This window comes from Oryza sativa, chromosome 6 (genome assembly GCF_034140825.1).
Source record: "Oryza sativa Japonica Group chromosome 6, ASM3414082v1".
Taxonomy (NCBI): domain Eukaryota; kingdom Viridiplantae; phylum Streptophyta; class Magnoliopsida; order Poales; family Poaceae; genus Oryza; species Oryza sativa.
This window is the reverse complement of record NC_089040.1, coordinates 28,694,358-28,717,009: the sequence shown is the minus strand read 5'-3', so window position 1 is coordinate 28,717,009 and position 22,652 is coordinate 28,694,358. Positions and strand designations below refer to the sequence as shown.

At 42.8% G+C, this 22,652-nt stretch overlaps 2 protein-coding genes across 2 annotated transcripts; both read left to right on the top strand.

Moving 5' to 3' along the window:
- Positions 1-3,017: 3,017 nt before the first annotated feature.
- On the top strand, positions 3,018-6,775 carry LOC4341806 (ent-isokaurene C2/C3-hydroxylase-like). Its single transcript, XM_015786512.3, has 2 exons — positions 3,018-4,182; positions 6,051-6,775. The coding sequence occupies exons 1-2, from the start codon at positions 3,175-3,177 to the stop codon at positions 6,681-6,683; spliced, it is 1,641 nt and encodes a 546-aa protein (XP_015641998.1). The 5' UTR covers positions 3,018-3,174; the 3' UTR covers positions 6,684-6,775.
- Positions 6,776-20,102: 13,327 nt separating this feature from the next.
- On the top strand, positions 20,103-21,188 carry LOC9271403 (auxin-responsive protein SAUR71). Its single transcript, XM_015786598.3, has one exon. It carries the CDS (start codon positions 20,228-20,230, stop codon positions 20,648-20,650), a length of 423 nt encoding a protein of 140 aa, XP_015642084.1. The 5' UTR covers positions 20,103-20,227; the 3' UTR covers positions 20,651-21,188.
- The last annotated feature ends 1,464 nt before the right edge of the window (positions 21,189-22,652 follow it).

Genomic DNA, 22,652 nt, shown 5'->3' with positions numbered 1-22,652 from the left:
AGCTGTCGCGTTGGCATTCTGCCACGTCATCACCGGGCCACGTGCATGCGTCCGTTATCCTCCAGCATGGACGTACACGTACGTTGGATACTCCCTAAAATAAACCAATCTTCAGGGGTGAAATAATAGTTTATTTTAAAACGGACGAAGTACGTGTATTTGTACACGATATGTATATATAGCTAAAATAATAGGTTGTTCGTTACTTTGCGTTGGAAAGTTCTCCACATCAACACGAAAAATGGAATAGCTCATTAGAGCATAATTAATTAAATACTAGCTTAAAAAACTTAAAAAATATAATACTTCATCCGTTTTATAATATAAGTCATTCTAGCATTTTTTATATTTATATTGATGTTAATGAATCTAGACATATATATCTATTTAGATTCATTAACATTAATATGAATGTTGGAAATGCTAAAATGACTTACATTGTGAAACAAAGGAAATAATAAGCTTTTTTCAAACAACGTTTCTATTTTTTTTAAAAAAAATAGTATTATTTATCAATTTAAGAAGCGTGCACGTTGAAGAAAAAGTGTAAAAATGATGAAACGAACTCAGTCAAGTGTAGAATGGTCTGATGGCTATGACATGCATGTTCCGTCCTTGTTACACCGGCCAGCTAATTAACTAGAGCTTGCTGGGTAGACAAGTGACAACAGCAATGTCTGGGAAAGTCATTTCAACCCTCGAGGGGATATCGGCTCATTTCATGCATTCCACCTAAATAGTCATAAAAAAATATGAAAAAAAAGGCAACATAGATTAATATAAAATATATCACTCTACAAACATACAAGTTTAAATTCAACTTCTACAAGTTGTAACAAAAATAACAAATATAGTTGCGAATGTATGATAACTATTTTCAGTTTAATTTGTTATTTATGTTGCAACTTGTAGAAGTTGAATTTGGTCTATATTTGTAGAGTGATTTATTTCGTATTAATCTATGTTATCTTTTTTAAAAAAAATTTTGATAACTATTTATATGACATGCAAACAATGAGGGGATGTTCCCTCGGGCGATGAACCACATCCGCAATGTCTTACTCAAAACAAAAGGGGAGGAGAAACTGCAATGTCAATCCTACTAATTGGCTTCAAAAAGATGGACAATATTACACATGCACCAATAACGCTCAACTAAGGTTTTGTGTGGCTGATAAATAGCCTGATATATTTACACCGACCAAAGGGTCAAATTAATCAAGCAGATGCATATGATACATATGATCGATCTTTGAGCAAACGATATATGCATGGATCAATCCAGCGGCAGATCTTAAAAAAAAACGATTCGTTGGTGTTATAACGTATTTATTAGTGTTATAGCATACTTGTTATGCTTGGATCATAGTGTTATAATATATGAATAAACAGTTTCGTTATAGCTAGGTTTTGCTAAAAGTCATCGGTATCGCCACCGACCATTACACTGTAAATCCACCCTGTATCGATCGATTGAGTCTCCATCGATCCAACTATATATAGCAACATGTGCAGTTTTCGGTCACCACTAGGTAGATCGATCATCCCTATAATCATCATTGTACGACGTTGCGTGTTCGACGGCTGGATTAATTGGTTTGAATAATTTTTGGTAGTTAATTATCTGACTACATTTTCCCAATTCTTACCAATAAAGTCGAGTTTGCACAAGCTACATGTGTGAATTCTTTTTTTTATATCTTAGATACACTTTTTTGTCAGAGTTTACATGAGTTTTCACCAAAATTGAGTTTCCACCTTCCACCGCATATTTAGGGTGTATTCAGTAGTAGGAGTTTGGAACTCTCCCCGAAGCACCGCATATTTAGGGTGTATTCAATAGTAGGAGTTTGGAACTCTCCCCGAAGCACACAAAATGGAGTGTTGTATCAGCGCATCTATATACTAATATAAAAAGGAGTTTGCCCCTCCCAATCCTATTGGTGAAATCATTCCATCTATCTCATCCGTTCATCCTCATCCCATCTAATCTCATCCGTCCGCTGTACACCGTAGCTAGTATATCTCCTCTAGCGATTTTGCCCGATCTCATCCCACCAGCAATTTCGGTCCCCATGCGGTGGCTGCGCGGCGCAAATCCCCGCGCGGTGACTCCGCCTACTCACTCTGCGCCTTGCTCCCCGCGCGCATCCTCGCTCTACGCCTCCTCTCCTCACTATGGTCCAGCGACAGTTTACCGCCGGACCAACAACCTCACGTCCTCGTTCCGCGCAACGCCGGACCTCCTTCATCCTTGCAACGGACCAACGACAACGCACCATCGCACCGCCAGACCAGAGCCGAGGCACTACCGCACCGCCAGACCGGCACCGAGGCACCATCGCGCAGCTGCCCACCGCTAGACCAGCGCACGCCATCTCATCCCCTTCAGCCGGGGACTGCCCCAGACGGTGGGGTAGTGGTTCCCCCTACCGCCGGAGCCGTTGCGGCGCACGCCACGCCGGCGCCGAGTTTGTTCGACATTCTGTCAAACTTTCTTCGAGATGCTTAGGAACTGGTGATTTGGGGACTACTTCAAGGTGGAGGCCATTGGGTTAGCCTGGGATCATCTCACTCAGGTTTTCTTTTTTTTGGATCCTTTTAGATTCCCTTTTTATTCTCATGCAATTGTGGCCGTGCTGTGTGAATCTAATGTCTCTTCTAATTGGGACTGGAATCATGAGTTGGTTGGGTTGGCATTAAACTGTTTTGAGCTAGCGAAGTCTTGATAAATAATACTTCCTCCGTTTCACGATATAAGTCATTCTATTATTTCACATATTTATATTTATATTAATGAATCTAGACATATATATCTATCTAGATTCATTAACATCAATGTAAACGTGAGAAATGCTAGAATGACTTACATTGTGAAACGGAGGGAGTAGAAGAGTTGTTACTTGTAAGAGATGTCTTATTTTCTGATCTTGTCGAGTACAAATAATAGATAAGAGACAAACAATAGATGAGTTGTTGTGCTCGACAATTTGGGAAGATGTCTGAGTACAACACACCTAGCTTTATCCCCTATAAATACGTTTATACCCCCCAGCCTGAAAAGTTAACCATGCAGGCATCAAATCACACAGCACTAACTCATCAAGAGCTCTACATATACATACTAATTAAACCTAAATACGTAGCCTGATCAGTTTAGGTTTGTCAAACGCCATGGATATGGAGATGGGTAAATTGCTTCATCGCCCATGGAAATGGAGCTTAAACTCGCCGCTACTGCTGCTGCTCATCGTCCCCGTGATGATCCACGTACAGCTGAAGCTACGTCGTCGTCGCAAGAACGCCGCCGCCGGCACGAGGCTGCCGCCGGGGCCATGGCGGCTCCCCGTCATCGGCAGCCTGCACCACCTCGCCATGAACCCGAAGGCGGTGCACCGCGCGCTGGCCGACCTCGCGCGGCGGTGCGGCGGCGGCGGCGGCGTCATGTACCTCCGCCTCGGCGAGCTCCCCGTCGTGGTGGCCTCGTCGCGGGACGCCGCCCGGGAGGTCCTGAGGACGCACGACGCCGCGTTCGCCACCCGCGCCATGAGCGTCACGGTGAGGGACTCCATCGGCGACACGGTGGGGATACTCTTCTCGCCGTACGGCGAGCGGTGGCGCCGCCTCCGCGGGATCTGCAGCCTCGAGCTCCTCAACGCGAGGCGGGTGCGCTCGTTCCGCCCCATCCGGGAGGAGCAGGTCGCCCGCCTCGTTGGCGCCATCGCCGCCGCCGCCGCCGCTCCCGGCGGCGATCAGCCGCCGCCGGTGAACGTGAGCTGGCAGATCGCCGGGGCGCTTACCGACCTGACGCTGCGCGCCATCATGGGGGAGTGCGGCTTCCGATGGCGGGAGGAGTTCCTGGAGACGCTGGGCGAGGCGCAGAGGAAGGCGAGCAGGTTCGGCGTCGCCGACCTGTTCCCGTCGTCGAGGCTCCTCCGCGCCGTCGGGAGCACGGCGGTGCGCGACGTGAGGGCGTTGAACGCCAAGCTGTTCGAGCTGGTGGACCGCGCCATCGAGCAGCACCGGGAGGCGGCGGCGACGACTGCGGCTGGCGGCGACCACGACGACGGCGGCGACGACGACGCGCGTGACGACAACGAGTGCTTGCTGAATACTCTCATGAGAATCCAGAAGGAAGGTGGTGGCACTCTCTCCATGTCAACAGTCAAAGCCGTTATTCTTGTAAGTTCTTTTTTTTTATCTAAGACTTTAATTTAATTTTCTTTTAAAGAGTCACATGGATTTTTTTTATCTATGACTTTAATATAATTTTGTTTTAAAGGGTCACTGGGATTTTTTACAAAAATATATTCTTACTAGCTATTCCCTAGTGATCCATCCATCCAAAGTCTCTTATATTTTCAGATGGACAGAGCATATATATGAAGCAAATATAAAATATTATGTGAAAACTATTTGCAATATTAATCTATCAGTACAATTTTATACTCTAAACACAGTTGTCATTTAATTAGGGTTGCTATAGCACGGAATCCTATCCAAATAGTATACTCTCACGTATATATCATATCTTAATACCTCCCTGGTATCACCTGATACTCATAGGTATCAAATTTGGTACCTAACCGGTATCACCTAATATCCATAAGTGCCAAGTACGGTACCACATAGGCCTCGCCTAGTACCAACAAGTATATTATAACTCAGATACCATCTGAACCTCTGGTTTTGTCGCCACCTTCGTCGAGCCCCTTCACATTGCTTGCAGTCACCATTGCCATCGATCCCCTCCACCTCGCTTATAACCGAGTAGGATTTCGGCAATTTCTTAACTCGTAGAGATATTTTTCCGTAATTTGAGGCGAATTCCTAACAACGTATACGGAAACCAACCGTACACGTGAAGGTATACCTTATCGGTATTTTCCATAAGTCGTAGGATAGAGGGTATGCCTTATCCGTAACCCTGACAAGGACCTTTGCCACCGAACCAATAGCCTTGGATGAGCTCCTCCAATCTGTCGACGAACTCCTCCACTGCCATGAAACCTCATGTGTGGCGCTTGCTCCCCCAATCTCCACAAGGTCCACCACTGAGCCCACCCGGTGGCTCCTAGGCGCTTCCCCACCAGTGCCACCACAACCCGAAATGTTCCCCTTCGCGAGTAGATTCAGCTGGTCCGCTCCCACCGTCTTATTGTCGAGTACACCGGATTTAAAAGGATGTAGGCGGAAAGGAGTAAATTGGTTGGAGGGGATGAGGGCAATGGGAGTCAGGGCAAGGGAAGAAGGTTGATTACGATGGTGGACAAAGATGAGAGATCAAAGGGCTCCAACAGCCAGGGGAAGGAGGAGTTACGGCAGCAATGTTGCACTATGGGAGGATGGAGGCGACCGCACTTGCAGCGCTCGAGATGCCGAGGGGAATAGAGGATATATAAGCAAGTGGGATGGGATCCCGTTAAATAGCGTTTTTGTAATTCAATTATTGACACAAATCCATAAATCTTGATATTTTGAAATCAGAACATGCTAAACAATCAGTAGGAGGGTAATAATATTCTTTGCTTATTTACATATCATGTGGTATTTAAAAGGGGCCGATAGGCGAGCCATGCATAGCACGACTGATGGTAGTACGATTGGTTATAATTCTTGGACCTCTAATGCCAGTTGTCATAGTTACTCCCTTTGGTCATAAGATAAATAATGTCTTGGACTGATATAACCAGTCAAAACTTTGATTATTATACTTTGAAAAGTACATAGTTTTATAACATAAAAAATAGTATATATGTATATCACTCTTGAAAAGTGCTTTTTTAATCTCATAAACATAGTATCCTTTTTAATAAACTTATTCTAATACAAAATTATTGTCAAAATCGCACTTCAAAGATCGTTAAAAAAGTCAAACTTATTCTAATACCAAAAGAATTATATATTTGTGCATGAATGGCCGTCTCGTGCTTTCATGTCTTCAATGCACAAAAGTGGATGAAATTAATCCATCTAACCTTGCAATATGCTAACGTACCCTCCTTAATTTCAACATGTGCTAACATATACGCATGACATGCATTGGCCAGGACATGTTTGCAGGTGGAAGCGAAACAACATCAACAATACTTGAATGGGCCATGTCAGAGCTTGTGAAGAATCCTCAAGTGATGCAGAAGGCGCAAGCACAGATACGACTTGCTTTGCAAGGAAGATCTAGAATAACAGAAGATGACTTGATAAATTTAAGTTACCCAAAGAATATAATCAAGGAAACACTAAGACTGCATCCTGTAGCACCCCTACTTATGCCAAAAGAGTGTCAAGAGTCATGCAAAATATTAGGATATAACATTCCAAAAGGGTCAATCATGTTGGTGAATGTATGGGCCATCGGTAGAGACCACAGATATTGGGATGATGCGGAAGTATTTTTGCCAAAGCGTTTTGAGGAAATCACAGTTGATTTTGGAGGCACAAACTATGAATTCATACCATTTGGGGGAGGACGGAGAATATGTCCAGGCATAACATTTGCACATGCCACACTCGAGTTGGCCCTCACTGCTCTCCTATACCATTTTGATTGGCATCTTCCTCCTAGTGTTACACCAGATGGGTTGGACATGGAAGAGGAATTCGGGATGAACGTTCGTAGAAAAAGGGATCTTCATCTACATCCAGTAATTCATGTTGGAGTAGAAAAAGGTATAATGAGCTAGATATATGGTTAATGTAAGTGCATTTTTATAGGTGTGTATCGACTTCTTGAATAATCATCCTCAATAAAGTTGCACGACTCTCTTAAAGCGGTAAGCATTTTTTTAAAGATTATTAGCTTATAACTGGTTTTTAAAGCTATGCAAGATATGGTAGGTTCTTCTGCACGCTGTACTGTCTTCTTCCAGTCTTCGTACTTGCATTGGATGCCTAATTTCTTTGTGTTGTTCTACTATTACCTGGATAATTGCTTGATAAACAATAAAAGAGAACCGGACGAACTAGTTAGGCCCAAATAAAGCAGGCCCAACTTTGCCCGTTAGATGTCTTGGTTACTTCTTACTTGGGCCTGGTTTTCTCCATGGATTTGTGCAGCCGGACCTGTAAATAATTACAGGTAGACAGTAGTATTAAAAAAAGAGTACAGTACTACATCCATCAGCAGCCTCTGAAAATTATTCCCCTGAGAAGAAAAATCGCAGATTCTCTAACAACCAACGGCCTTGCTTGGACTATCGAGTCAGCTGACAGCTAGTGACGAACCAGTATGAACCAAATACGCGTAGTATGTAACTTAAATGGAATTATTAATTATATTGCATTTTTAATAGCAGGAATGGCACTTACTATTAATTTATACTCCCACTGTTTCGTTTTAATTGTAGTTGTGAGTTTCTATGTTCAACATTTGATCATCCGTCTTATTCGATTTTTTTATTAGTATTTTTATTATTATTATATGATAAAAGATTAATAGTACTTTATGCATGACTTATATTTTTAATTTTTTTATATTTTTAAATAAGATAGACAGTTAAACGTTCACGGAAACCCGCTAAAATAGAACGGACGGAGCATATTGCATTCAACTTGAGATACCTGAGCATTATAGCATCACTATTTTCTCATGTAGTAGTACGGTGGTAGTACGAAATGACACTTTTTAAATCACCTCCACTGATGATCCACTCCACTCCACTCCTCTCAGTTTCTAGCTTGACCATGGGCGGCGACCACAGGCTACAACCATTCCAAATTCTAGAGAATCTCAACTGCAAATTAACAAAGTTGTAGCACTACTCCTAATTATGAAACACAACACATGTCCAGCTAGCTAGAGAAATCATATCTCTGCACTGCATCCATACATCACCTGCCATTCCTCTTCTCACCCAAAAAAAATAATATAGCAAGAATAATTCTCCTGTACATATGTGTCATGAACTCTGAAGAAACTATATAATTAAAGAGCTAGAGGTAGCTAATTTCTTTAAAGACAAACATGTTAAGAGTAGTAGAAAGATAGCTGAGCAAGCTGGGCCATGTGCAGCTTAGCAACACTGTTCGCATCCGCGTTATAGTGTGGTTATTTGCTTCGTCGTCGCCGCTGAATTGGCGTGCAAGCTAGGCTGAATTATATCCTGGGAGTTTAGTACTAGACGCCGTTGTGTTCAGACAATCTCGCTTTCAGACTTTCAGTCGTTTTTTTTCAGAGTTTCAGAGTGATTGCGAGTCAAGCTAGCTATCAGCCAATAATTAACGAATGATTAAATGTGTTTCCGCCGTTACGCGGTTGGATCGATCCAATCCATCGATCGCCGGCCGGTTTGGGGCAGGAGGCAACTGTCTGCAGCTGCATGCTTTCATTGCTTCCTGGTCTCTTCTTCTTCTTCTTCCCTGCAGCCATGGATGGAGAGAGCTCGAGCTCGACGTGGTCTCCAAGCTGGAAAGAGAGCTATCTGACGCGACCTGATTTAACCCTCTGCGATTATTCTGCATGTGTCGTGCTGCGCTTTGTGGGAGTACTCCGTACTGGAGTGAGTACACCAGCACAGCTAGCTCTGTCAGATGCTGATCATGATCTCTTTGTTTCCAGTGCTCCCACAAAGCTGTCGCGTTGGCATTCTGCCACGTCGTCACCGCCACGTGCATGCGTCCGTGGCATGGACGTACACGTACGTACGTTGGATACTCCATCATAAAATTAATACTCCCTCCGTCGGTCCGTCCTAAAATATAACAACGGTTAGGCATCAGAATTTGTCCTATAATATAACAACTTGTCCACTAATATTTTCTTTCCAACCAATCACAATACTTCACTATTCACTTTTTCCCACCTATCTCCACTACCTATCCAATCACAACCCTCCATCACTCACTTTTACCAACTTTCTTAATAACCGTGTCTAACCCTAAAACTTTAGGACGGACATAGTAAATTTTTGGGTAAAAAGAATAGTTTATTTTGAAACGGATGAAATACGTACATTTGTAAACGATATGTGTATATGGCTGAAATGCGACATATATATATATATGGCTGCAATGTGTGTGTGGGCTAGTGTGTCCGTTACTTTGTGTTGAGAACTTCTCCACCTTAGCACGAAAAATAGTGTGACTCATTAGAATATGATTAATTAAATACTAACTTAAATAACTTGAAATTATATTAATAAGTTTTTCTCAAATAACTTTTATATAATTTTTTTAAAGAAATATATCATTTATCAGTTTAAGAAGTGTGCGCTTTGGAGAATAAAGAGAGCATAAGTTGTAAAAGTGGTGCAACGAACTTAGCCAAGTGTAGGATGGTCCGATGGCTACGACATGTTACTACGTACCGTCCTTGTCGTTACACCGGCCAGCTAACTAGAGATTGTTGGGCAGACAAGTGACAATGCTAACGGCAATGTCTTACTCAAAACAAAAGGAGAGGAGAAACCGCAATGTCAATGCCTACTAACTGGCTTGAAAAAGATGGACAATATTACACATATGTATCAATAACGCTCAATTAACTAAGGTTGTGTGGCTGATAGATAGCCTGATATATTTACACCGATCAAAGGCTCAAATTAATCAAGCACATGCATATGATACACATGATCGATCTTTGAGCAAACTAGTCGATATATGGATGCATGGATCGATCGATCGATCGAGTCTCCATCGATCCAACTATAGCAACATGTGCAGTTTTCTGGCACCACCACTAGATCGACCGATCATCACTGGATGATCATCATTATATTGTACGTTGCATTCGACGGCTGGATGATGATCAAAGATTATTAGGTGCACGTAATCGATCGATCTGCAGTGATGAACGCAGGTTCAATCGTGCACATGTGCCAATGATCCAAAGCCGTCGCTGTTCATCCGACTCGAACTCCTCTTGTCGACCCGAAAGAGATGCTTGACCGGTGCAGCCCGACGAATGCATGAATCGTGCACCGTTGGATCGATCGATCGTCCACGCAATTCATCACCAATGGCGTCAGATCGAAAGCAACCCCAAATCCACCCATCTATCGATCAACCCCAAAGCACGGATTAATTTGTTTGATTAATTTTTGGTAGTTATCAGGCTGATTATGTACTGATAATTAATCTCCGCTGATCCGGCCGTTTCAGCTTAATCATATCCATTAACTGTTCCGGTCAGAATTATCCCTGTATTTAAGCAAAGGATACAGTACTGAGCATCATTCATTTGTACTGTCTTGACCGTGACAGAAATGCTTTCTCGGTCAAATAATTGAATTGCTGTCCATTCAAAAGGGAAAAGAAAATGTATTTTTTGTGAATGCACGCGTGTGTTGCGTGAGAAGCTAGACAGTGGCCGGTTTAATCAAGGTTTGGTTAAGTTAATATCACTCCGTACTTCTCCTCAATCCTCATCAGTCATCCGAATTTTCTATATCTCAATCGATCGCCATCAGCTGCTAGCAAGTAGCAACCCAGCAACCTAGCTATAGTCAAGAGCCATGAGTATCAAACTGTTACTTACCACTACGAACTGTGATGTCGACTTGTAGTGAAAAAGAAAATCTGGAAAATAATCAAACTGAAGTGGTACTATTTGTGATTAGCTTAATCTGGACAGGACTAACCAGTTGCATTACACTACTAGTAGTACATTTGGGGAATAATTCGGTTTGTTTACACTGGTACAGTTAACGTACGTGACGTACCTTTCAGGTGGCAAGTGGGGAGCAGGAAAGACAGAGGAGAAGACAAAGAGATCAATTCAATTCAATTAATCAAGGACTAAACATCTGAATTAATCGGAATCATCGCAGGCAAAGCAGGAGCTAGACGGAATTAATAACTGGGAAAGCAGAGTAGTGGTTGGCACGTGCTAGGAGTATACTTAGTGTAACGTACACGTAGCAGGCGATTTTTTGCAGTTTTGCTGCCCGTGATTCCGGACTGTACGGCATGGGACCCACGTGGAGGAGTACAGGGGAAAGCTGGACAGGTCAGGTCGCCCGTACAGGGAGGTGTCTGGAGTAGTGCGTCTTTTGACAGGTCAGGTACTCCATCATGGCCATGGGCCTGGGCCTCCTTGCTTTGCATGTGCCGCGCCGTCGACGCCGCGTACGTACACTGCCCGGCCGGTTAGGTTTTTTTCTTAACGAACAATACGAGACAGTGCCATGATTCATTAAACACAGTAGGAAAAAATTACTACAAAAATTAAAGTCTTAGAAGACAGTAGCCAGGAAAAAAGAGAAAAGAAACTATTAACGGACACCAACAGCACCTACACCGGTCCCAGGAGAAAGCTCGACCACCGTTAAACATGATCGGTCGCCGCTAGCCTTACAAGGAAGCTACGGCCGAACCGGTCCGGCCGGGTGCCGAATTCCAGCCAATTCCGCGAGCAAATCGCATCGTCACGCTGCGGCGCGGCTACGGGTTGGAGACGGCAGGCAAGGCGCGCGCATTGCTGCAGCGGCAGACAGGATGGCACCGGAGCCGCGTGGGAAATCAACGCGTGCTGTACGCACACTACTCCACACTACACGGACTCATCAATGTGTCGCGCGCGACGGTGATCCACGGCCGCGCGCGCATTGTTTTTGCAGCAATTTTGTGGATGGATGCGTTGAAGAGATGGATGGTCGGGGCGGGGGTAGCGCTCCTGTTGCACGGAGGCTCCGGCCACTCACGGGGGATTCCATGGAGATTTTCTTGCAAAGGGAGACACTTTGGCTCCCAGTTGATCCGCTGTGCCGTGCAACTGGACGTACCACCTGTCGTTTCGGTACGGAACGCCTCCGGACCTTAGCACCAGTGTGATTAAATTATCCGTTAATTATTGTACGGTTTCGTGGGGATTATCCTCTTTGTACGTTACGGTGCTGTGTTGATTTTCTACTGTAGTCCAAACTTGCGGCGACTTGGCAGGGGGCCACCACATGTCAGTCAGAGACTCTATATGTATAGTACAGTATACTGAGCTTTTTGCTCCTCGTGTACGTACCAGTACTTCGTAGGCGTACTTGGGCACTTGCATTGGCCAAAAGTCACAGTACAGTACTCCTAGCTGGTAGAGCAGCAGTTGGCGCCGCTCTCGAGTGCCGTATCCGAGTGCCTGTCGACCAAATCTTGGACGCATCAAAAACCCCATTGGATCGCATCGGCACCCGCGCCGCTTTCTGCACCCGGCGTCTCAGGGCTACGGTAGATATGACTACAACCTTCAAATCTATCTATTTTATTCACTCATGAACTAAGAGTTAACTCATACAATATATCACCTCTATTACACAAAAATCAATATCTCTAATACTATCATATTTTTCTTAAAATTTATGTGAAAGTTGCCTCTTGATTTAGGGGTGGCTCATTATATCTCTCCTCACTTCTCTTATCCACCTCATCACTTAATCCAATATGGTATTTTTAAGGGCAACATATTGGAGATCATACTACTTGCGCTCACATAGATGGCTTCAGCTCCAGCCTGCGACAACTTCTCTCCAAAACGGCACAACACGTGGATGCATCATGGATTCATGGACGCAAAATGAATCAGATTCAGGCGCCACACGATGTTTTTTCTTCTCTATCTGCGCCCGTGACGGCCTCAAAATTCTCCAAGCCTACGAACCGATCCACGGAGTAGGGGTAGGTAACTGTGCCGCCATGCGTCTGAAAAATTCAAACCTTGCAGAGGGACGGTCTGTCAAATTCGGTCTGATTTCGAAATTCAGAATCAAATTATACTCCAAATTGCGTGTACTAGAGGGCAGGATGGCACGGACCGACGGTCGGGGAGTGGCATCTGGACCCACCTGCCATAGTCGTCTGCTGTTTAAAGGCCGGCAAGAGGTGGGTCCCACCGCGTCGACCCGGGACAAAGTGGGAAGGGGAGTCGGTAGATGTTGGTGCAGTTAAAACCCAGCGACGGACACCGGCGTCTGTACGGACATGGGCACAGTATGCCACGGCTCAGTGCTCATCGTGATCTCTACTCCCTCCGTAAAAAAAAAAAAAAAAAAAACTCTGTTTTCTGTGCCCGACGGTGTCTTATTTGAAAAAAATATGAAAAATATTAAAAAGACAAGTCACGCATAAAATATTAATCATGTTTTATCATTTAACAATAATAAAAATACGAATTATAAAAAATTTTTATATAAGACGGACCGTTAAAATTGGATACGAAAATCCAGGGTTTGTCTTTTTTTTTTTTTGACGGAGGGAGTATTACTGTTTCATGTGACTTTACTGAATTACCCTCATCGTGGTTATAGTATCTTTTCTTTCGTTAATATCGAAGGGCATGTGTTTATGCGTAAGCATGTACTGCTCCCTCTGTTATCTAATATAAGGAATTTTAATATTTTACTTGTACTGTTTGATCATTTATTTTATTAAAAAAATTAGAATTATTATTATTATTTTATAACTTACTTTATTATCCAAAGAACTTTAAGCACAACTTTTCATTTTTTTATTTTTGCACAAATTTTTTGAATAATGCGGGTGATCAAATAATGTAAACAAAATGTCAAAATCCCTTATATTATGGGACGGAGTGAGTACATCTGTAATTTACTCTATGATACCATAGACTTTTACATGATTAATTTTATCTTTAAAAATGCTTAGACAAGATAAACAGACAAATACATGTCTTATGTCTAGATTCGTTGTATTTTAAAATATCCAATCCGGTTCCAAATTGCAATATTATGGGATGTATAGAGTATGCTTATATATGCTATTAATAGTGCTTATAGTGTAAAATATATACTACCTCCATATTTTAATGTATGGCGCCGTTGACTTTTTATCCAACGTTTGACCATTCGTCTTATTAAAAAAAATTATGTAGCTACCATTTATTTCATTGTGACTTGATTCGTCATCAAATGTTCTTTAAGCATGACATAATTATTTTCATATTTGCACAAAAATTGTGAATAAAACGAATGGTCAAATGTTAGTTAACAAATCAACGGCGTCATTCATTAAAATACGGAGGGAGTATATTTTACGGTGTTAAAGCATTTTCACTGTTTTTTATATATTTAAAGCCTAGACAAATATATACAGAGAACGTACCTACTACTCCCCCTGTCCCATAATATAAGGGATTTTGAGTTTTTGCTTGCACCGTTTGACCACTCGTCTTATTTAAAAAAAATTAGAATTATTATTTACTTTTTTTGACTTACTTTATTATCCAAAGTACTTTGAGCGCAACTTTTTATTTTTTATATTTGCACAAATTTTTTGAATAAGACGAGTGGTCAAACAAAGTAGGCAAAAACTCAAAATCACTTATATTATGGGACAGAAGGAGTACAATGTTTCAGCTCATGGACCAACGAGGACGACTGCACGATGTTGTTGGGCCTAGCTTGGCCTATGAGGTCAACTGGTCAACTTCAACATGCATCCGGCGCCACATGATGCTCGGACTTGCTTTACCCGCGCAAAAGTCTTCCCGTCAATAGCTTTTGTCTGGAGGTTACTCAATGTCGATCTGCATGCATATGCATGTTGTTTAGTTTTCGAGATGATCCATCCATGCATGTATGCTGTCACGCGCCATTTAATTTAATTGTTTATGAGCAAATTGACAAGCAAACACTATGCCACTTAATATTCTCCTTATTAGCTTACACGTTTAACTGGTTACACCGTGTTGCTAGCTTTGATTTGTAATACTACTCATTTCCCCATCTCAAAATATATAGATAGAATAGGACATTTCCTAATAACACGTATATGCATGAACAGATTGTCTAGATTTATGGTAGAAATGTTTCATCCAATTTTATATTTTTTATATTTTACGACGGAGGGAGTAAAGTCGTCCTACAACTGGACATTTAATTAAGCTAGGTTTTAGCTTAGCTACTGCACAGTTTTTGCGTGGGCAACGACGATCGATGATGATGGAGTTCGATTCGAACGTACTGTTGCCGAATCAGATCGACGTACGACGCCATATTTGTCGCCGATTGATGGTCTATCGATCGATCGATCAGCTAGCAATCAAAGCCCCACTCCTGTCGTCGCGGCACGCCATGTGCTCATGCATCCATCCAGCATGCATGACCACTTAATTTCGTCGCCGCAATTGCATGGAAATTAGGAGGGCATATGGCATGTACGACGTCAAGCTAAGAGCACCCGCAATGGTAAAGTAAGGTACTCTCTATATAACATGTATATCTCAGCAATAAACTCGATTAATAGTAAATCACCTTAATAGTATGTCTACAGGGTTTTGAAGCCGAGCCTTTCCAGCAGTGGGGCCTAGGTGGTATCTATAGCTCTCTCATACATTGCCTCGTTTTTCTCTATAGACTATCTCTAAGTTAGTAGATAGTTTTGCTCTCTCTCTTCATTTAATACCTTCCAAATAGAAAAATATGCTGACATAGATATTTTGTAGAGAGCGTATAGATAACCATTATGGGTGCCCTAAGCTAAGCTAGCTTACCCCTCTCTCTCACTCTCTGCCAAACCTAATCAATTAATCCAAACCGGCAAACAAGAGGAATCCAAGAAGAAAACGTGCCAATGCTATGCAATGGCCGTACGATCGACCTGCCGCCGCCAAATGAGTCAAAACTAAGGAAAATAAACCATCCCGTTTCGTTCTCACAAAAGTTGAGAGAGAGTGTGTGTACGTCTCATAGTCACACCACATGGCAATGCAAATCTTCTTCGTTAATTAGTCTCTTCGATCGACCACATGTCAATCAGCAATTAATCTCCTGTATGCATTCACGACACACATATGCGTAGTCCAATTGGCATAGCTCGAATCTAGTGATATGCCCCCAAACACAATGCCTGCCCATTTGTAGAAAAAGAGAAGGCCTCCAAAACGTGGAGAATATGATTACCATTCGCCACTCTACTTGATACTCCGATGACATTTTTTGCTGATTTGCATGCATCGATTTCGCCTTTGCAGTATAAATGTTCCATCGATCGAGAAACATGCATATGTGCATCAGGCCATTCCCAACCCAATGACTATTATGATGTCGATCTATAGCATTAAATAAGCTGCCACCTAGAATGAAAAATGATATGGCAAGTGAATAAATGAGAAAAGAGAAGGAAACCATGTCTTGCATGGACATGGTTTCTACACAACATCAAGACACCATGTGAGATAAGTAGCATTAAAGTTAAGTATGAAATAGTGGTGTTTGCATTGGAAGCCGATTTTTTTATTTGTGATAATTAGTTATGCCTAAATTAAATATTTAGTAATTATGGGATGGGATTTACCTATATAGGAAGGACGCTCTTGACTCTAACGTCCAGGATTGGACGCTGTAGCTATGTGCGTCCAGGTCGGGACGTTGCTTGTAACAACGTCCATAACCTGGTTCGCACGCGTCATGTGTCCAGCCAGAATGGATCGCGCATTTAGGGTCTCTGGGTGCCGAAGTCTACGCTGCTGGCTACTAGAAGTCAGTGAGTTTCCTCTCCATTCATCTATCACCGAAAAAAAAAGATCGGCGATTGACGTTTTGCGTCCTTAATTATTTTCTGCGCCCCTGTATTTAGCTATTGAAGTGCAAATAGCTTTGCCTTCATCCCTTTCTCTAACAGACTGTACACGTTATCAATTTTGTCAATGTGATGCAGTCATTTGCTCTAGCTTGTTACTCCTATTAGCGTCTAGAAGGCTGCACAGAAGAATACATATATGCTACGGGTTCAGCAATTGCGTTGGCTCAGACGATTCAAAAAAATATTCAAATGATACCACCACATATCAGAATACAATAAGTTCTGACCACATAAAAAATGAAGCGATATCCTTTCAATCTAGTCAAATGTTGCAGCAGTATTTTTTAGCAGATTGTGACAATTAACTAGGTAGTGGTATGAATGGAATTCACTAATATTTGAAAGTAGAGCACTGTAAGTACAAATGTTGAGCACACAAATAATTTTACAGAATAAAGCAAAATAAACAGCAATGTCTAGTTTTCGGATAGTTTTGATATATTGAATGACCAAGGCATCCATAACACATCATTAGCGGCCGGTTTTTCCAACCTGCAAACAAATTTATCAAGATCGATCACCAATCCAAACATTGGGCCCGAGGAGAGGGAAGCCGGTGATGGCGTTTCTTCGCGTGCCGTGGCAAATGGTTGGGGAGAGCACCGAAGAGCATCCAAACCGAGCAGGATGAGGTGCAGCAGGTTGGACGCCGCCCAGAACAGCGTCCACCTTTGGACGCTCTTCGAAAGTGTGTCCAAGTCTTGGACGCTATTGGGAACAACGTCCATCCTATTTTCACAAATTTAATCTGAGATTTACTGTTTATTTAATTTAAGGATCATTAATTACTATGAATAAAAAATTTGGCATTGAAAGAGTGGTGTCTAGTACTAGTTTCTTGATTATGTGGAGTTTATGGAAACTATGTCTAGTGTCTTGGGTTAGGAATGGCCTCATGAACTATATCTTGTGCACTAGTATTTCGTGCGAAGTGTGTGCAAATGCCGCTTAATTATATACTCCCTCCGTTTCTAAATGTTTGACACCGTTGACTTTTTAAGCACATGTTTGACCGTTCATTTTATTAAAATTTTTTTGTGAAATATGTAAAGCTATATGTAGTATACATGAAAGTATATTTTACAATGAATCAAATGATAGAAAAAGAATTAATAATTATATATTTTTTTAATAAGACGAATAATCAAACATGTTTAAAAAAGTCAACGACGTCAAATACTTATAAATGGAGGGAGTATATGGTTGTACTCCCTCCATCCCAAAATGTTTGACACCGTTGACTTTTTTAAATATGTTTGACCGTTCATTTTATTCAAAAAATTTAAGTAATTATTAATTCTTTTACTACCATTTGATTTATTGTTAAATATACTTTTATATATACATATAGTTTTACATATTTCACAAAAGTTTTTGAATAAGACGAACGGTCAAACATGTTTAAAAAAGTCAATAGCGTCAAACATTTAGGGGATGAGATAGTATATCAATCGTTCACCGTGCAAACTTCATGTCCTGTGTGGCCGGGTTTGGTATAGTGCCCTAGTGAAGCTATATAGCTAGCACATATATCTTCGGTGAGACGGTGAACAGATACTAGCTATAGGGAATATGCTGTTTTATATATACTTGATACTATGTATAATTAGGTTAATTAATTAATTGGGCACGTCCTACGCATGCACTCCACGCGTGTAAGCGTGTGATGATGGGTTAACACTGGCGCTAGGCTGTGTTTAGTTTTCACGCGTGCACTACGTACAGACGACGGTGGCCTCCATTCATGATTTCTCCACACAAAAGTCCATACAAAAAAGGCACTAGCTAGTTCAGCCTGGTGGTATAACTGGTAGTGTGTGCTCAACTGCATCCGAAACACAGGTGAAACAAGTCGATCATCATCGACGGCTTTTATGCATGTGGGTTAATTAAAAAACGGAACGTTTCATTGTGTTAAAATTTAACTTAGGTGTTGTTTTGAGGGTTTCTTTTTATCGTGATTTCTTTTCAGCGTTGGATTTTAAATCGCTAAAAATATTATAGGGATAAAGAATTACTTATTTTTATCTATTAGCTTTAGGCCAAACGATGGGATAATATATACATACATGTAATGAGATAAATAAAATAAGAACAACAAACGAAAGATTATCCAAATTACGGTTAGGGTATCTTTTGTTATTTTATTACTGTCCAACAAAGTTTTCACAAGGTGACTCATCACTGGTCGTGGGCATTTCCGACCAAAAGGAGAAGTCGACGAAGTCAAGTGCTCACTCACTCACTCACTCTCTCTCTTCCATGTGCCAGGTCAGTAGGGTGGGCCCCACTGCAGCAGTGACCCCCACCAATTCTCCCACCTCCTCGTCGTCGCACACCGTACGACCGGTGTTACGGAAGGATGCGGCCGCCTGGCACGTTCTCACTCACGGATGACGCGAAGCGGTCCCGACCCGACCCGACCCGGAGCCTGACTGGCCGGTCGGTCAGGGTCCAGCCGGAGAAAAACCGGGTGCTAGTTAAGGCACCGGCCCGACCGGGCCCACACCTCACCGGCTTATTGCCGCTTGTACCTTCCGGGTACTCGTACGGTACGCGCACTTGTACCTCCTCCCCCTAGCCACGTTCTTTCCCTGCATGTTTTGCTAACCTCACACGCCCATCGTCCCCCAGGTTTGTATCAATCGGCATTTTTCTTTTATTTGTGGGAAACACATATACATGCTAGGCTTTACAAATTTCAACGGATAGGATGAGCATCTACTAGTGCTGGTTTTCGGTCCCTTCAATTTTGAATTCTATCAAATCTGACATACTCGAGACAACTCATATACTCCATATGTTAAAAACCTTAAATGTCAACTAGATTACGACGCATTAGTAGATACATGATGACATAACTATCGAGTTAGTCCAATCCAATTTTTTATTTTTTTTATCTTTTGGCTGTGTATATCCACTTGTGAATATAAATGTCAGATTTATATTCATTACTTAAGAAAATAAATGGAAGAAGATTGGATATGTCAATTTGACCTGAAGATTGGATGTGTCTTGATAGCTTGAATATGCTATCAATGTTATGGGCAAGGTTTATGTGCATTTTTACAAAGCCAAACCAATAAATCCTCTACCACCTAAAAAAAATAATTGATTAGGTTTTTATTGAAACAAAATTCTTGCTGAAAAAACCATTAGGTATATTTAATTGCTTAATTGCTTGATGTAGGGATATTAGAGCAATGGTGAAGAATAAAGTCAACGGTTGATTTCAAGAGATACTAATCCAATAAAATATATTTATTAGTCGTTAGCGATTTAATTATATACAATAATCTTCACGTGTGCGTAACTAGCGGTTATACATATTTCCCACGAACGGTGAACAGAATATGTCATCATTGGGTAATCTGAAGTTGTCCCCAAAGCAGGTGCACAAAATTAATAATCCTACAACCCATTCTGGACAAAAGAATTTGTAAAGGCCCGGAGAGAGAGAGAGAGAGAGAGGAGAGGAGGAAAGGAATAGCCAAAAAAAAAATCACAAAAAGACTTTGGCAACTCATAACTCCCATATCTTCCGTTATATAAGAAGGAGCCATGGCCACCACCACCCCAGTACAAACACCTTGCGTCCTCTCAACTGTACCCTCCTCCGCCTCTCCAAGAACCCACCACCTCCGCCGCCTCCGCTTCCGCCGCCGGCGCCGCCATTGCCAAGCCTCGACGTGAAGCAGCCATCATGAAGCGTCTCCTCAGGCGCCTCTCCCGCGTCGCCGCGGCCGACGCCTGCGCCGCCGCCGCGTACCAGCCGCTCCGGGCTGACCGGACGGCGAAGCTGTCCGCGTCCTCCTCCTCCTCCCTCGCCGGCGCGAGGCGGCTGGGGTGCGGCGCGCGCGTCCCGGAGGGGCACGTGCCGGTGTGCGTCGGCGAGGAGGGCGGGCCCGTGGAGCGCTACGCCGTGCGGACGGACCTCCTCGGCCAGCCGGCGTTCGCGGCGCTGCTCCGGCGGGCCGCCCAGGAGTACGGCTACGGCCACCCGGGCGCGCTCCGCATCCCCTGCCCCGTCGCCGACTTCCACCAGCTCCTCCTCCGCCTCTCCGCCGCCGCCGCCGGCGACGGCGACGACGACGACGAAGACGGCGGCGGCCTGGTCTACTACTAGAGACCCCCCCCTTCTTCCCCTTCCCCGTCCGTCTCCCCGTTTTGCCCTTCTCGCTCGCGGTATTTACGCTTTACCCATCGAGGGCATAGTTGTCATTTGCCCCAGGGTGAAACGGTAAATCCGCAGCAGCAGCCGCAGCGCCCAATTGCTTTAGCTGCTGGCATTTTACTGACCTACCCCTGTGTGGGTGTGTGTACATAGGGAGGGTTAACTCCACCTCCGAATGGGTTGGTGGGGGTAGGACGGGGATTTCGCCGCATTTTCTCCTGCAGCTCAAATTTTTTTAGCACCTGCTGTTTGGTGGGAATTAGGGGATATTATTTTTTCCCTCTTCTTTTTTTTTGTGTTCTTCTCCATTTGAGCTTCTTTCCATCTAGATCTAAGCTCTAGCTTCTGTAGCTAGCTAGTGGTAATGCAGTATTTACTCTTGTTTTTTTTGCTAGGGATATGATGAGTTGTCGATGATACATGTAAGCCGCAAGGCTAATCTCATGTGAAAAATGGTTGAACTTGCTAATGCAAAATCTGTTGAACTGAATGAACTTTGCCATGCTTCATCCAAGATCCGAGGGAATTAATCAGCAATGTCCTTGCATTTGCATTTCTCCCCTGGATTCTTTTGCTGATTCGGTTGATTTTCATGTGCCACATTTCCAAGATCAGCCATTCTCAGAGTACACAGCATTCTTGCTGTGTTAGATTGCTGTGTTTTCTGAATTCAGAGCACTGGCAGCGTGGCACAGTGGTAAGCTGATCGTCGTCGTCAGCTTGTCTTCTTCAGATCAAACCACACAGTTTGATTGACTGATTGGTACCAACTTGTACTAAGTTTCTTGGATCGTGGTGCAGAGTGGAGTAAAGAGGAGAATTGCAGCCGGAATTTCTGACCTTGTTTGATCCGTTCCGTGAGTTACGCGTTTTTGTCCGAATGCATTGCCGTACGAGATGATAAGCTGATCAGATTACTTGCCCGTATTTGATCTGTGAATGTCTTCTGTACGGCATGATTATGCTCTGATTGATCGAGGTATCAACGTCTTAATGTGAATGTTCCAGCTGCCAAAATTCAGCGAAAACAAGTTGACAAATGAGTGAAAACTGACAGGGATGATAGTGCTACTGTGGACTATCATCGCATTTGCCCCCCTTTCAGCCTTTCACCAACCACCATTGTGAGAGAGATTGACATGAAAATTTTTCACACTTGGTTAAGCTCACACTCACATTTTGTTGCTTGTTCTTCACTGTTACTATCTCAGAAATTGGTGCGTACTCATCAACAAAAGAGAGAGAGAAAGCTATAAATGTTTCAATACCTTCCAGCAGAAAGAAGACGCACAATGATCATTATAAATTTAATAGTAATCAGTTAAGCTTTCATCAAATATCCCCATCAAATCTTTTTCATTGCTCAAAGAGAGAGAGAGAGAGAGAGAGAGAGAGAGAGAGAGAGAGAGAGAGAGAGAGAGAGAGAGAGAGACCATATTGGCCTAAGAAAAATCTAGCATATGAGGATGTTAAATTGCCACACAAAAAAAAACGAAATCCGTGGGCCGGCCAAAGCATGGATCATCAATTGACAGGAGGTAGCAGCTCCCATGTGCAGAAATCTTGGCCAGTACAGCTGACAACTGCGCCACACTGTGGCTGAGCTCACGGGGACGATGTTGTTGTTGATGACGATGATGATACCTGGGAAGATTTTAGAGCACCAGCTTAACTTGTGCTTAAAAGCAACTAACTCTTGCATTATCACATTGTTTGATTCCTACTACTACTACTTGGAAATGGAAGTTGGAATCATTTGTGTCAGGAATCAACTTATATCTGTGTCAATCACATGTCCAGGAGGAAAAATTAGTAAGCAAAGGCGGCGTAGATCATCGTCGTGAATGGATTAGCCTGCACTGGCATGTGCAGCCTAATCTGCAAATTTGATTTTCTTTTTTGGTTTTTTTTTCTTCTTGCAGGCGGTGCTCATGCTAAATGCTTCGTAATGATG

Bases quoted from the DNA above. Each gene is read 5' to 3' on its own strand.
- LOC4341806 (XM_015786512.3), top strand. From the start codon at position 3,175: ATGGATATGGAGATGGGTAAATTGCTTCATCGCCCATGGAAATGGAGC. The intron at 4,183-6,050 runs GTAAGTTCTTTT...TGCATTGGCCAG, and splicing joins CAGTCAAAGCCGTTATTCTT to GACATGTTTGCAGGTGGAAG.
- LOC9271403 (XM_015786598.3), top strand. From the start codon at position 20,228: ATGAAGCGTCTCCTCAGGCGCCTCTCCCGCGTCGCCGCGGCCGACGCC.